Source organism: Seriola dumerili, unplaced genomic scaffold (assembly GCF_002260705.1).
Source record: "Seriola dumerili isolate Sdu_G_001 unplaced genomic scaffold, Sdu_1.0 BDQW01000017.1, whole genome shotgun sequence".
NCBI classification, from domain to species: domain Eukaryota; kingdom Metazoa; phylum Chordata; class Actinopteri; order Carangiformes; family Carangidae; genus Seriola; species Seriola dumerili.
In genome coordinates, this window is record NW_019174272.1 from 5616894 (window position 1) to 5630817 (window position 13924).

The following is a 13924-nucleotide window of genomic DNA, read 5'->3' on the forward strand; positions in this document are numbered from 1 at the left end:
GCGCACAACAAGCCGCTGCCGAGACTTTCCTTTTCCGGTGTCACAGGTTAGACCAGGTACAGACGACAAGAACGAGTAGCGCCCCCTGCAGGCCTCCTTCATTTCAGCACACTTTCGGTTTTAAAATTTCCCACCCACAATATAGTATGTACAGACAAACCCTTCCGTCTTTGTCTTTTCATCCTTGGCTGCATATAACGATAGATTAACAGTGATTAACCCTATCGGTACAACTGCACTGTGAATGGTCTGTTAAACCACATCCACTGACAGATTATGATACAGACATGTAGATCTCTTTGTAGCTGTGTCACTTTGTGTTTATTTCACATCCTTTTGTGTTTGTTTCACATCTCTTCCATCTCTTTACACATTTTTGTATGTCTCTTTACTAGTTTTGCTTCTCTTTGTGGTGATTTAGTGGCCTTTTGCATCTTTTTGGCAGTTTTACTTGTCTTTGTGGTCATTTTAGGTTTTTCATGGTCATCTTGTGTCACCTTATAGTTGCTATTTTGCATCTCTTCGTGGTCATTTTGTATCTTCCTCACTCTGTCTTGTCTATCATTTTGTCTTTTTGTGTGTCTTTTGTTGGTCTTGCACCTCTTTGTAGTTGTTTCCTCTTGTGGGTTGGCCAGTTTAGTGATCCATCCATGACCGCAAACCAAGCCCAATATTTTAAAAAGAAAGATTTCATGTTGCATTCAGGTATGATGGTTGATCTATCTAAGAGATCAGACTTGTCCAGATTTGATCAACAGTTCCTTCTGTCCCACAAAAAAATAGATACAAAATCCATTTAACCATACTTTGCATATAGTACATCTGTGGAGCATTTATTCTTTTTTTTTTAACACAGTGCAGTTCTCTCTGGAAAACCTGAAACCCCTGTTATGTTTCCTAAAAAATATCAGAATGATTATTTATCTATTTATTTCAAAAAGGCTGTAATCTAATACACTAGTGAATATAGATCTTTGCCAACTTCCTGGTTGTGTCAAATAGGAGGAGACATCCCTCTCTATTAATAACCATAATTTTTCCATGAAATTACACGTGCAATGTACACAATAGCTGGATGCAAATAACGCTGTGCAATTTTTTAAAATGCTATATAATGCAAATGCTCTGTGTAATATGTTTCAATATTTTCAATACTTTTTTTGTTTTAATGTGAATGCAATTTGCACATTACGTAAATATCTTTGTAAATATCTCTACAAATTCAAGTACTTATAATGTACACACGTTCTTATTTATGTTTTTTTTTCTACTTTATTCCATTGTTATACTTTTTTCTTCTACCTCGCTTTCCTATGCTGCAGTAACAAGTGAATTTCCTTGGTGAAGAATCAATAAAGGTTTATCTTATATTATTCCTGTTCATATAATATGTACATACTCTAAGTATGTATGCATGTGCCTTAGTGATTATGTAGTGATGTGTTTCACTTGGATATGTGTCGGTGCTGTTTGAATGTATGGTAAATGGACTGTGCTAATACAGCATTCACATCCAGATGGCAGCATCGAGAGCAACTTGAAGTTCAGTGTCTTGCTCAAGGACACTTTGACTTGTGGACAGGAGGAGCCAGTGATCAAACACCAACCCGGCGATCAATGGACGGTCTCCTGAGTCATAGATGCCCGCAAATATGTACAAATGCTTCCTGTGAGTATTCATTATACATGGATGTGAAAGTGAAGCGATATGACAATTGTATGTGCAAATGCTGAACATACTTGTGTGTGCATTCTGTGTGTATGTATGCAAAAAGGTGTTATTTTTAACCCAAATTACTTCTCTTACTAATGTACTATGAGATGCAGTGGGCACTTAAGATAAAATGTAGAAACAATGATACGTAAGTGAGACACACATACACACACACACACACACACACACACACACACACACACAGTAGAGGAGGAAGATGCAGTTAATGTGGGTGTGACTGTTTACATGAAAGAGAGGAGGTGTCTTCATGTTTGTATTTGTTGCCTGTCACTTCATGTAACTTCCAACCACTTTGCACATCTGGCAACAACATCTGTCATTTTCAGGTGGCCATAATCTCTAAAGTCTTTCGTCTAGTGAGCCAGCTTTTTAACCTCAGCCGCACCCAATGACAGACAGAGTGAGACAGGAAGAGAGGGTGACACGGATAAATGGGCTGCACACATCAGTGAAACAAATTATAGGTTAACGTGTGTGGTGGGTGGGCGAGAGATTACTGACAATGGAGTGTGTGTCCAGCTTTTTTGCACATGTGGACACACACACAAAGTGTGATTCAGGATGCCTGCAGTTGTTCCAGGTCATATTTGGAGTGTGGTTATCCTCCTCTCATCTGTCACTGCATTAGTTATGAAGTGCACTCTTCTGTCCCCTCTGGCTTTAAGGACAGGCAGACGTCGTCAGTGATGACTTTGCCTTATAATACATTCTCAGTGATTGAATTTAGACACCCTAATAACAACCTTGAGTTTGAATACTAAAACTGATGTTTTTCACCCAAAATGCCTTTGTGTAAATCCTCCATTGTACTTAAGAATTGCCTCCAGACAATGTGATCTCTGTAGCTTTCTGTCACAGGGACACCACATGAGCACACCTCAGCTGTCTGAGCAGCTGTTGCCATGACGCCATCTGTGAACACACTCTGCCCCTGGAGCTCCTGACAGGAGTGCGAGAAAACACATTGTCTCTGAGACACACACATCATGTGTGTCCTGCATGTACAGCGTTGGCCTAGATCGAGTGGAACAGGATCATTTTCTTCCAGGGTCTGGGGATTAATACTTCCTGTGTGACCCAGACATGGTTTGGAAAAAAGTCTCTTGAGCAAAGTTTACAGCCTGTGCTGCCAGCTCTCTGTATTAACACAAGGACGCTAAAGAGGCCGGGTTAGCCTAGGTAAAGTATTACAGAGTAATGCTGGAGTTCCTGACATGTGGCTCCTACACTATTCTTGTCCTGACTCAAATTAGTTCCAGCGTTCACTCTTCACCAGCTTGTGCTGATTCATCATTAACTTCATCTTCCCAAAACAGCCTTATTTTCAAAGTCATATTTACTGTGCTAAGATATAATGCACCTGATGACTCTGACGGGTTTATCTCCACATAAAGGATCATAAACTGTGTGAAACTGTTGAAAACAAAAGGTTGAAATAGCCAAACACATTTTACAAAAACTCCAACAATACTGAGAAATGGTGAGCTGTGTAAGTCAACACACAATGAGGCTTGGTAATGTCTCTCTGTACAGTTTTATTTACATGATACTATTCTGTCGTAATGCTGGATAGCAAGATTATATGTAATACATAAATATCAACACAGTTTGTTGTTTTTTCATTTTTTGTACAAATTTGCATATAACTAAGAATCAGAAAGGAAAAACTCAAACGGATACATACAGTTATCTTTTAAATGAAAAACACATCCTTACAGGGGAGGAAAAAAAAGGGGATTAACACAAGTCACAAACATACGTGGGTTTCAATGTGTCAGGCAGCCATGAAAACACACTTTTGCACAGGTATGTGCACGTGCACGCGCACAAATACACACACGCACACTTCTCTACGGTGCTCTATAGCAGACACACAGACCAATAGCTGTTAGACAGATGAGAAGTTACATCTAATCTTGGTATCTATTATTTTTCATAAATCTAGCTCTGGCATGCTCCTGTAGTTCTGTAAACATGTGCTGATAAACCGGGTAGCTCCAAAGACAAAAGGGTTGGGGAACAACACACCCACCCACCCAAATACACACACGCGCACACACACACACACACATACGCATACACACACACACACACACACACGCACACACACAGCTCACATGAACGTTCTGTTAGCGCATTTTAAAAAATAAAACAGAAAAGAAAATCATGGTTCACATACTCTAACTCCACAAATGCACTGAATACATGCGCTAACATCAGTACAATATCAATGGAAGAGAAAAAAAAAAAGCTATTACAACATAACAGATAATTGTCTCTCAGCAAATAAAATGTCGGAAACCCTAAGTTGAGTGATGCCAAATATTTCTGAAACACTAATGCAGATGTAGAGTAACTCATGCATTTATCCCATTCATTCATGCCCCTACAATATTGTAGCCTAAAGTCACCAAGTTACCAGCCCTGCCAGGGAAGGGTGCCATCCTTCCTCTCAGGCCACACGTCGGTACACACAGCCCTGCACCAGGCGTCTGAGATTACAATCTGAGCTCAGACCAGTTGGGGAACTCCTTTACCCATTATATCCATTGAAAATGTTTAGACTCAGTGAAACGTGGAGTAATTTGTTTGCCCCTGTCTAGCATGATACCTCCAGCCATAATGGAAGCAGCCTCGTCACAATCAAACCGATCACAGTCGACACAGACTTGATCACAGGGTCACTGAGGCTGACTATCAAGATGATCCATTGTTCTGCTGGGGTCAAAGCTGATGAAAACAAAGTAAAAGGGAAGACGACAAAGCTTAACGCAGCAGCTGTGAGGTAGGTAAAGCTAGGAAAGACAGAGACAAAGTAACAAAGCCCCTTGTGCATGGTGGGGGACAGTTGTACGGTTCTCCAAACAATGACTGACTCCAGTGGCAACAGGGCAGGGAACACGAAGTTCAAAAGGTTGAAGGACACAACTCTTGTGGACTGTTACTGTGTAGTCTGAACGCTTTGAAAGACCAGCCAGTGTCTGACACATGACAGGGTCCGAGTAAAATGGCTGTTTACGGTTTGGCACAAAATGGCGCCTGGTTAGGGTGAGAGGAGCACAGCATATCCTGGACAGTTAGCCTGGGCTGCTTTTAATAAGACAATACATATTCTTAGAAAAAAAAGGACTCAACAGCGGCAAAAATCACACCACAGAAAATAGGATAAAACAAACTAATGAATTAATCAAAAAAAAGGAGAAAAGTGATCATTCATGCATCTCCCTCAGACAGGATCTTTTCATTTTTTTCTTCTTTTTTTCCCATTATTTTCTTGAGGTTGTAATTTTGTAAATCAAGTCCTTTCAATCCTCACTCATGCCAGTGCTCATTTCAAAGGTTCACACTCATACTCCAGTCTTTGTCAAAGGTGTTGTCATCGTTGCCGTCACTCCTGATTTTGTCAAATCTATATTCTCTGGATCTTGTCAGCCACCACAACGGGGTTCTCTTTACGGATCTTGGCGGCAGCCTCGGCCTTGTAATCATATGGACAGTTGTGCTTGTCGGAGTACCGGTGGATGCCACAGAACAGGTTGCCACAGCGACAGTCGAAGCCTGGAAACACAAAGGTAAGGAGTCAAAGCTAGAACCAGAGAGGTGAACAACTACACAAGAGAGGTGCTAAGAACACTCCCAGTCTTTCCATCTCTGACCAGTAAAACAGTTATCACTGACAATAATAATGTGTTGAATCAGCTGCCCCTTCGTGTCGTGTCCCCCTTGCTCACCTGTGAGGCCCACCCTTTTGCGGCACATGAAGCACCTGTTCTTCTTAGGTTTGGGGGTGTCACCCTTGCTTTCTTCACTACTGGAAGAAGCTACAGGAGTAGGGCTAGAAGCAGCAGGCTGGCTTACAACTACAGATAAAGACAACACAGGGGAAAAAAATACATATTAGTCATGCTGGGTTTAATTTACCATTATCTGATATCTTTAACCTGCAAGCAGCAGATGAATGAGTTTTGTTCATAGTTCTGTACGACATGCAAACACACTGGCAACTGAAATTGTGTACTTTAGTCCTAAACGATATTAATTATTGCATTCCTTATCTGTAAATTGCCCTGTCTCGTTCTTGGCAGAAACTAGCGCATTACTCTGAGAAAGCCTCTGGCAGTCTGCATCAAATCTGAGAATGCCCTCTGGTGTGGAGGTATTTTTAAACAGATTTATTTTTAGGCAGCCTCTCTTTCTTGGAGGCTGTAAGTAAAACCAACAGTTGGGCTTAAGGTATGCAGTGAAGCATTAAAAATAAACTGAGGCTACAGTGGGTTCTATGGGGTGATGTTTGCCTTAAGAAGTCTGTATGCAAGAAGTCACGTGCATGTGTGTCTAATGTCTGCTCGCCTGTCTGTTAACTTCAAGTGTCTTTATGCGTGTGTGTGAGATTACCAGGCTCTAGGGGTTCTGGCTTGTCCTCTCTCGAGATGCTCATCTCTGTCATTTGTTGAGTCACAGGAAGAGAGCCTTGAATAGTTCTGAAGGTTTACATAAAGGGAGACAGGGAGGGATGAGCAGGAGAAGACGTACCAGTCAACCAACAGTTCACATATTCTCCAATTTTAAGAACAACCTTGAGCAGTCAAACACATCCAACACTGACCTAGACATGTCGGGTGAAGAGGCGGGGGAGGCATCAACCTTGGCTAGACTGGCTTCTAGTCTCTGAATGGCTGAGGCCTCTGAGGTAGGACTAGCAGCTGAACCTAGATGAGAATGGAGAGAACTCCATTAGACAAAACTCAAACAGAAAACAGAATTGTTTACAATCAAGACAAAGTACAAAAAATTGACAATCATGTGTGAAGTCAGAGAGGAATACTTTTTTTTTGTTTGACAGCAGAAATGTCTAAAAGGAGTGAACACCCCCCAAACCTTGAACAGTGTCATGAAGAAAAACAGCTGTCTTTCATTACACAGAGTGGAAAAACAGAGAGGGAGGGCAAGGGGGAGGAGAGCTGGGAAAATACACTGACTGGCCTAGAACTGATTGTATTTCAAAACAATGTCTACACTTCCTCAAGTCACTCCTTATTTCTAGCTGACAATATATAGAACAAGCCTCGTTTATTTGTTTACATCATAAACACAAGTCCTCTGTAATCAATCTGGATTGCATACTATTTGTTTTTAGTGTATTTTTGTGTGCTGTCTTACCCATAGGGCTGAGGGGGCTCATGCGGTCACTGCTCTGCTGCCGTGTCAGGTGTTCCTTATAACATACGGAGCACATACCATTGGTTCTCGGGTTGCCATAGAAACCGCAGCCTGTGGCACAAAGCATGGGCACCGGGCTCTGGTTCGTCTCTTGGGCCATTGCTAACAGAATAAAAGAGAGACAGAGTGAGAATGCTTATTAAGACACACACGCACACATAGAAAGCATTTTTCTGCATGAACACCTTGATGTCGGATACAACTGAAGGCTAAAATATTTTCCATCACAGGACACATTTCCCTGTGTGTTGCAGTGTCAACAGGGCCGACAGATAACAGGAGAGTCGTATTATGAAAATTTAAGAACAACATGCCTGCCTGTTTTGACTTGCCCTTTAGCATGAATACAGTAATGAACGCTTCACCACAGGAAGCCCAGAGAACAAACAACACTCAGTGTGTTCTGTTCAGCACCTTTGGCAGAAGCTGGACTCTGTTCTGTCCCACAGCTTTGTTCACTGTTGTGTCCCCCTTCCCTCCCTCCATCTCTTCCACCCCTTCACCCCTTTTCACAGTTCTGAGAACAGTCAGTTTGGCTCTTCCTGGAATTTGACCCACCTCATTTTCATATCTGTGAACCGCTTTCTTTAAACTTTCTTGTATAACGTTTTCCTTCCTCGTAGCTAATTACAGACACATAGTTATAGTCATTTCCTCATAACTTAAGGCAATTATGTTTTATGTTAATGAAAATGGTCACAATTGAACAATAGGCCTCCGGGCTACCCTGAAACCTTATGACAAGTAATTGATCATCATTGTGTGTCATGATTATGACAAAAACAATTATTGACAATAACTACCACTCCCTCAACGGCCTATTCGCCGCCTCTATCTAGACAAAAAATGACGCTCAGACTCACTAGCAGTATCTCAGCCAAAGAACAAAAACAACACACTGGGTAAAACAATATTCAGTCCTCACCAAGATAATGAATGAGAATGAACAAAGCAGGTCAACAGTTTCAGAAAGTACTCCCCTCCCCGCCCCGTGATTCTTGCCACAAAAGGCATTTCAAAACTTCCAGAATCATTTCTCCCCACACATACGCCCAGAAAACAAGCGTGTATGTGCGTAAGTTGGTGAAACGTGTAGCCCTATGACGTTGTTGCCCCGTCCTGCTGCAATGCAATACAGCAGGAAGTTGCATAGTGGGAGACGCTGCCTGTGAGGCAACAGATCAAAAACACCATGGTGAATGAACAAACAGACAGACAGGAAGGACTAGATTAGTTAGTTAAGAGGTATCCTGTCTGCCAGTCCTGCCCTGGCTGTTTTACAAATCATCTGATCAACTGATACTAGACTCAAAAAACACAACAAGCATCTGGCAACAGTATCATACTTCCCTTGTAAACAACCTTTGGCCCTGTTGTGCTCTAACATGGCAGCTGCTTGCTCATCTATATTCTGGTCACAGACACAAACAGGACAGGCGAGCTTAATGTTCCAGGAGAGGCTGGCAGTTGTTTCAGAACGTCCTGTCAACTCACTCGAGGTATACTGATCACACCAACAAGTGCTATTAAATCTTCAGCTACCCCCCACCCAACCCCTCCTTCCTCCTCTCTTTCTGTGCCCCTGCATGCTATCCCAGCCGTGTCAACAAAGGGTTTCCTTGGAAAAGCCCACAAAGACCTTCTCTCCCTGTGCGTCACATGTTCAACTGCTGACTGCTGAAAAATATCAGACATGAGGTCTGAGCCAGAGGTTGGTATGAATAGTGTAGCTTGAAAGAATTTTTTTCTTAACAAATGATTAGCAGAATCAGTCTCTTTAAACCCAGTAACAACAGTTTATTATATAGATAGCTACATTTAGATTGTAAGATTTGTGCTACACATCTAGATCACATGTTCTTGGACAAGGTCTCTGAGCTAAAACAGCCCCTCAAAAGAAGGATATCAATTTAAACCAAGACTACATCACAGCTGACAACAAAAAGAACACCAAAAATGAATGACAAACAAACATGAGAAGGCCCGTAGCAGTTAACAGATTAACCATGGCTGTTGACTTTCTGACACAAAGGAACAATGGACAGTGTGGTTCAGCTGTCACGTTTGGCCCCAGCTGTCAGACAAACAGCAAGCATGTTAACCTACCCTTTACTGAGACCTCTCACAAACAGGGATAAGGTATGAGGTAAAAAATCACTCAGGCTGACCATGTTTAAATGTGCCTTGCTTTCAACCTGACACACATACACTGCATACTTGAGAAGTTTTGAATGTTTAATGATCAAAGGTCTTTTAGAGAGAAAAGAGCACACATGCTGCTCATGAAATATAACATATTTTTGTTTATGTTGTCATTATCACCAACTGGGGATCATCACTCATCAACCTTGATTAATTAACAGTTATACACTGGCAGGAAGATGAAACTACCAAACTATGCCATTCATCACGTGTTGTGTATTGTAAAATACATCAGACAGGGCAAGTCAGGGGCTTTCCAGTACAGGGGGAGATTACCAGTCACAATCATTCACCACCAACTTCCTTTCACAAAAAATCCAAACACTCAACATTAAAATATGAAAACTTGTCGGACTTGAAATTGTGCCATTTGGTTTCTATGGGGTGGACATCTGAACGCACTTTGAAAGACAAAGGTGTGATCATCTCTAGCAAACAAAAGGGGAAGACTGTGCTCCTATATCAGCCGCAAGCTTAGCTCATATTTCAGGCCCTGCTGGGGTGAAAACTACTGAGTCACACTGAAGGACAGAACAGAAAAAAGCCTGTTGTTTTGTTACAAGCACACAGTGATTATTCTCTTTAAAAAGGGGCAAAATGTTGCAAATAATCATTAAAGGCGATAGTAAGGAAACAGCACTGATGTTTTCTGAAATAACCTACAGTCTAGACATTATGGTCTCTGCTCCCTTTGTTTCTTCTTTCTCCCTTTGTCTGCAATCTCTCTGCTTCCTGTTTAGACATCGTTTTGTATCTCCTCGTTCTCGAAGCATTTCTATTAATAAACCTTTTCTACGTATTTTCAACGAAGCATTGAGAACAACCTCTATTATATAATCACACTTAAGTACTTAGAAACGACTTGGTGGTGCCACATAGCTCTTAACACCGAGCAAATCTCGTTTTCTCCAAAGCTGAAACTACTGCAAACACTGGGCAAAGCTGTACTGGCACTTCATTTAATATTTAAGCAAATGCTCTGTAGAAATTTCAGAGCAACTCTCTCGCTCTACTTGCCTATTCGGCTTATGAATTTTCTATTTGTAGACAGGAATTAGCTGGCTTTGGTTCCCCATCCCCCAGCTACAGGCAAATAGAAAAACAGAGACAGTAACCAGCACTAGCTAGCTCCCTCCCTTGTTTTTCCCCTCGAACAGACCGAGTCACGTTCGAGTGCTTGTGATATTTCCACTAAGGAGGATGAGATGATAGAGGTAGTGTTGGTGGTGACAACATCCACCAGCAAACGACCGAAAAAAAAGAAAAAAGAAAGAAAAAAAAGCTTGTTTACCACACAAAACCATAACGCACACACCACCTGACCTTTCAATCCACCGTTAAAGGTCGCCATGACCGACCATCAGCTTAGTTTAAACACCCCTCTTTTCGTTGTTTACCTCGACAAGCTGAGCTCACTTCAAAATTCATCCTTGTCGTTAAGAAAAAACAAAAACAAAACAATAATCCAAGATCATCACCTGCTAAAAATCGATGAAGTTTCTCGCGAGACGACGACGATGGGGGGGGAAAGTGGCCGTTTGTCTTGGCAGAAGAAAAAAGGTCGTGGGTTTCAGGGTCCTGGTAACGTCCGTTTCTGTGTCTGGCTGTGTTTTCTGTGGCGCTGTCCTCCGTCAGGCAGGTTTAAATGGGTTTAACTGTCCCTTCCTCGCCCTCCTGCCTCTCTTTCTTTCTCTCTCCGTCTCCCGTTCCTTCTGGATGGATGTTTGTTTCCTTCTTTAGTAAGAGGGGTGGCGGATGATGTCACGGGTAAAACAACGTGTCGCCATTGGCTGCCCGCGGAGCCCCCGAGCTCTATGTACAGTTCTGCGAGACGGGGGAGGGGGGGGGGTAGTCGGGTGTGCGCGTGCGCGTAGCGTGTGTTGCGTTATTACACATGTATTCGTCATCCTCCTACAAGGACACGAATCTTTTTATTGAGTAATCCACCTAGATGAATGGATAAATTAATAATGGTGCTGACATGACTGATGACTGTCTTTGAAAAAAAAACTATGATTAAGACGCTAATCTTCAGGGAATGCCTCTTTGTACAAGATCCCCCATTTCTGTGAGAGGGCACTTTTTGTTGGTAAAAAACAGCCTCGCCCCTCCTGCCACATAGTATGATTGTTTTTGTCAGAGGAACAAAGCCAGAGCAGATTTATGACTAGAAAGATATACAAGTCTGTTTGTTAGGGGAGAGCTGAGAGAGTTGACACTAGATACACACACACACACACACACACACACACACACACACACACACACACACACACACACTTGTGTTGACATTGAGAGTGTAAACATGTTTTCTAGGAGGTAACAACAAATAAGATGGTGGGTAATCCAAACTGATACCAAGTAATACCAGTAATAGCCTACCAGAATCACTAAAACCAATGTTTTTTTATACTTAAAATAGTTAATGCCAAACTTACAGTGCTATTATCTGTAAATGCAATTTAAAACACATTTGTTTATTTAGTTATTACCTTATTTATCTAATTAGTTATCAAGTATGTTTATTGTGTGAATTATTGAGTGTTCATGTGCACAAAATACGATCTAATGTAAAACCAATGAATCGTTCAATAATGATTCTTAGACTTTGAATAGATAGTATCAATATGTAAGGTGTTTTCTCCCACCCCTAGTGAGGACCCTCATTTACATAATGCTTTACTTAGCCCCTAGCCTCTAATCCTAACCTTAATTATCACCATTACATGCCCAACCCCAACCATTTACTCTAAACTGAACCCAAACATAATTCTAACCCTTTATCCCAAAACAAAATCTTTACCCTCACACACCTCTCAGAAGATCTGGCCCAAGTGAGGCCAAAATGTCTTCGCTTTGGAAACATGTCCTCAATTCGTCTGTACCTCAAATACGTCCTCACAAAGATAAACATAAAGTACAACAGCACACAGGCATGCTTGTGTTGATGTTGAGAGCGCAAACATGTTTTGTGGGAGGTTGCAAAAGATAAGAGCTGAGCAGCACCTAGAGAGCAGGATATTTTCAGGATGCACTGTTGGAAAATGATTGTGAAATCCATTTAGGTCTCTGATGTGAGCAGTTGCAACAAACAGTGTTGTAACTACCACTGAGGACACTGAGGTCATGAGCTCAGAGTTGATTCAGGGAATTTGGGGGATTTTAAAAGACCTGAGGAGAAGTTTCTCTTCTGCAGTTAAATTACACACTGAGGGTTTTAAAGTCTGATTCTGATGTTATTTACAGTCCAAATTCTTAAACTTGACCATTTTATGCTAAAAACAGAAATTAAAATAAGGGGATTGTGCTCCATACATAGCATTGTATGGCAGGTCTTGAATAGCATTTAGAAAACTGTGTAGGTAGATAAAATTAGAAGAATATATATTTTAACACTGAAATTAACATATAAAAAGTGGGAAAAGAAAATTTCACAGACTCTTTTGGTGGTCAGTCAAATATTTCATGGGGGAATGGGATTAAACTGTGGGGCTCTGGACTCTAGGTATGTCTAAAATTTTGGCTACGGCCCTGGTGGTAAACGTGAGCTTTTATACTTTAGCAAGTTTTACTTTAACCTCTAATTTAACGCCATCAGTAACCCAGGCATATCATCTACCAGTCATAGTTTATGTGAAATATGAAAACATGTTCCTTGCAGTGTGTCATGTGCACTGTAAATTTGCCCTGCAGGTCTAACAAGTCCCAGCGTATTCCCCCACCTTGTCAGTGTCGCGTCACACACATCCCCAGGCACTACAGGCCACGCTGAGCAGAAAACAAATACTTGGGGTGGGACGGCATAGTGTGTTTGTGTGTGTGTGTGTGTGTGTGTGTGTGTGTGTGTATGTGTGTGTGTGTGTGTGTATGTGTCTGTGTGCTAGTGTGTTTGAGAGAACATGCTGTCATCTATCAGTGAGTGGATTCGTGGAAAGACTAGTATAGTCTCGAAGCAGTATGTTTTGCTCCAGTTCAAACTGGAATTCATGTAGAAACTGAAAAAACATGCAGCCAGGTGAAAGCAAAACTGGTGGCTGCTGCCCATTTTCCCCTAACTTTTAAAGGGGAATATACTTATTATAGTATAGTATAATTAAAATGTTTTTAAGCCAATTTTTCTAAAAAAAGAAGTCTGACAGGAATGTATTAATTAAATTAATTTTTTGTGAGTGTAAGACCGTGTCTGGATAAATCAATCAGTTACGTAGATCTGTCTGTGCTGTATGCATGTATTTGGGGGATTTTCAGGAGAAAACATGTGTGTAGTGTAAAAGTGTGCAATGTAAATGTGACCTGATTTTCCACATAAATAAAACATACAAACTGTAAAAAAAACAGTCTCACAAATTTATATTTTCCAGTCATAAAGACTGAGACAGTTGAGGAGAACTGGTCGTTGATTAACAGCAGTACTCTGAATATTTGCTTAACAACAAAGCCTGATCAGCTTTGATCAGATTGCTAATCTCTGATAACTGTAGTGAGACAGTTGGTGACTGTCTGAGTCACCATAACTGCAGGACGGCCAGCAGTTATCTGAGTCATTTACAAGCTTTAATATCAGTTGTTACTGTGTGGAATGAGAAAAAAAAGAAAGAAAAAGGACAGGAGTCATCATTATCACAAGGGCACGAGCAAAACATTCACACAAATAATTTTCAGTAATATATTCAATATCAGATGATGTTAATGATGTCTATAGCCTTTTCACAAAGACTCGCTTTGATGACAGTGAGCTCATTTGCATATAATTTACAACCAGTGTAT

The 13924-nt window shown here is 41.2% G+C and overlaps 1 protein-coding gene across 2 annotated transcripts; it reads right to left on the reverse strand.

Moving 5' to 3' along the window:
• Window positions 1-3826: 3826 nt before the first annotated feature.
• Window positions 3827-10917, reverse strand: zfand5 (zinc finger AN1-type containing 5). 2 transcript variants are annotated; one of them, XM_022758506.1, is made up of 6 exons: window positions 10636-10917; window positions 6896-7057; window positions 6342-6444; window positions 6131-6216; window positions 5467-5595; window positions 3827-5293 (listed from the first exon to the last, which is right to left on the reverse strand). In XM_022758506.1, the coding sequence occupies exons 2-6, from the start codon at window positions 7053-7055 to the stop codon at window positions 5145-5147; spliced, it is 627 nt and encodes a 208-aa protein (XP_022614227.1). In that variant the 5' UTR covers window positions 7056-7057; window positions 10636-10917; the 3' UTR covers window positions 3827-5144. The 2 variants fall into 2 exon arrangements, with proteins under 2 accessions (XP_022614227.1, XP_022614218.1); XM_022758497.1 differs by lacking the exon at window positions 10636-10917 and adding an exon at window positions 10555-10630.
• Between the last annotated feature and the right edge of the window lie 3007 nt (window positions 10918-13924).

Coding starts and splice junctions, on each gene's coding strand:
- zfand5 (XM_022758497.1), bottom strand. CDS start 10,585: ATGAATTTTGAAGTGAGCTCAGCTTGTCGAG. Junction 7,058..10,554: donor AGTGAGCTCAGCTTGTCGAG/GTAAACAACGAA, acceptor TTATTCTGTTAG/CAATGGCCCAAGAGACGAAC. Junction 5,596..6,130: donor GCCAGAACCCCTAGAGCCTG/GTAATCTCACAC, acceptor CTTTATCTGTAG/TTGTAAGCCAGCCTGCTGCT.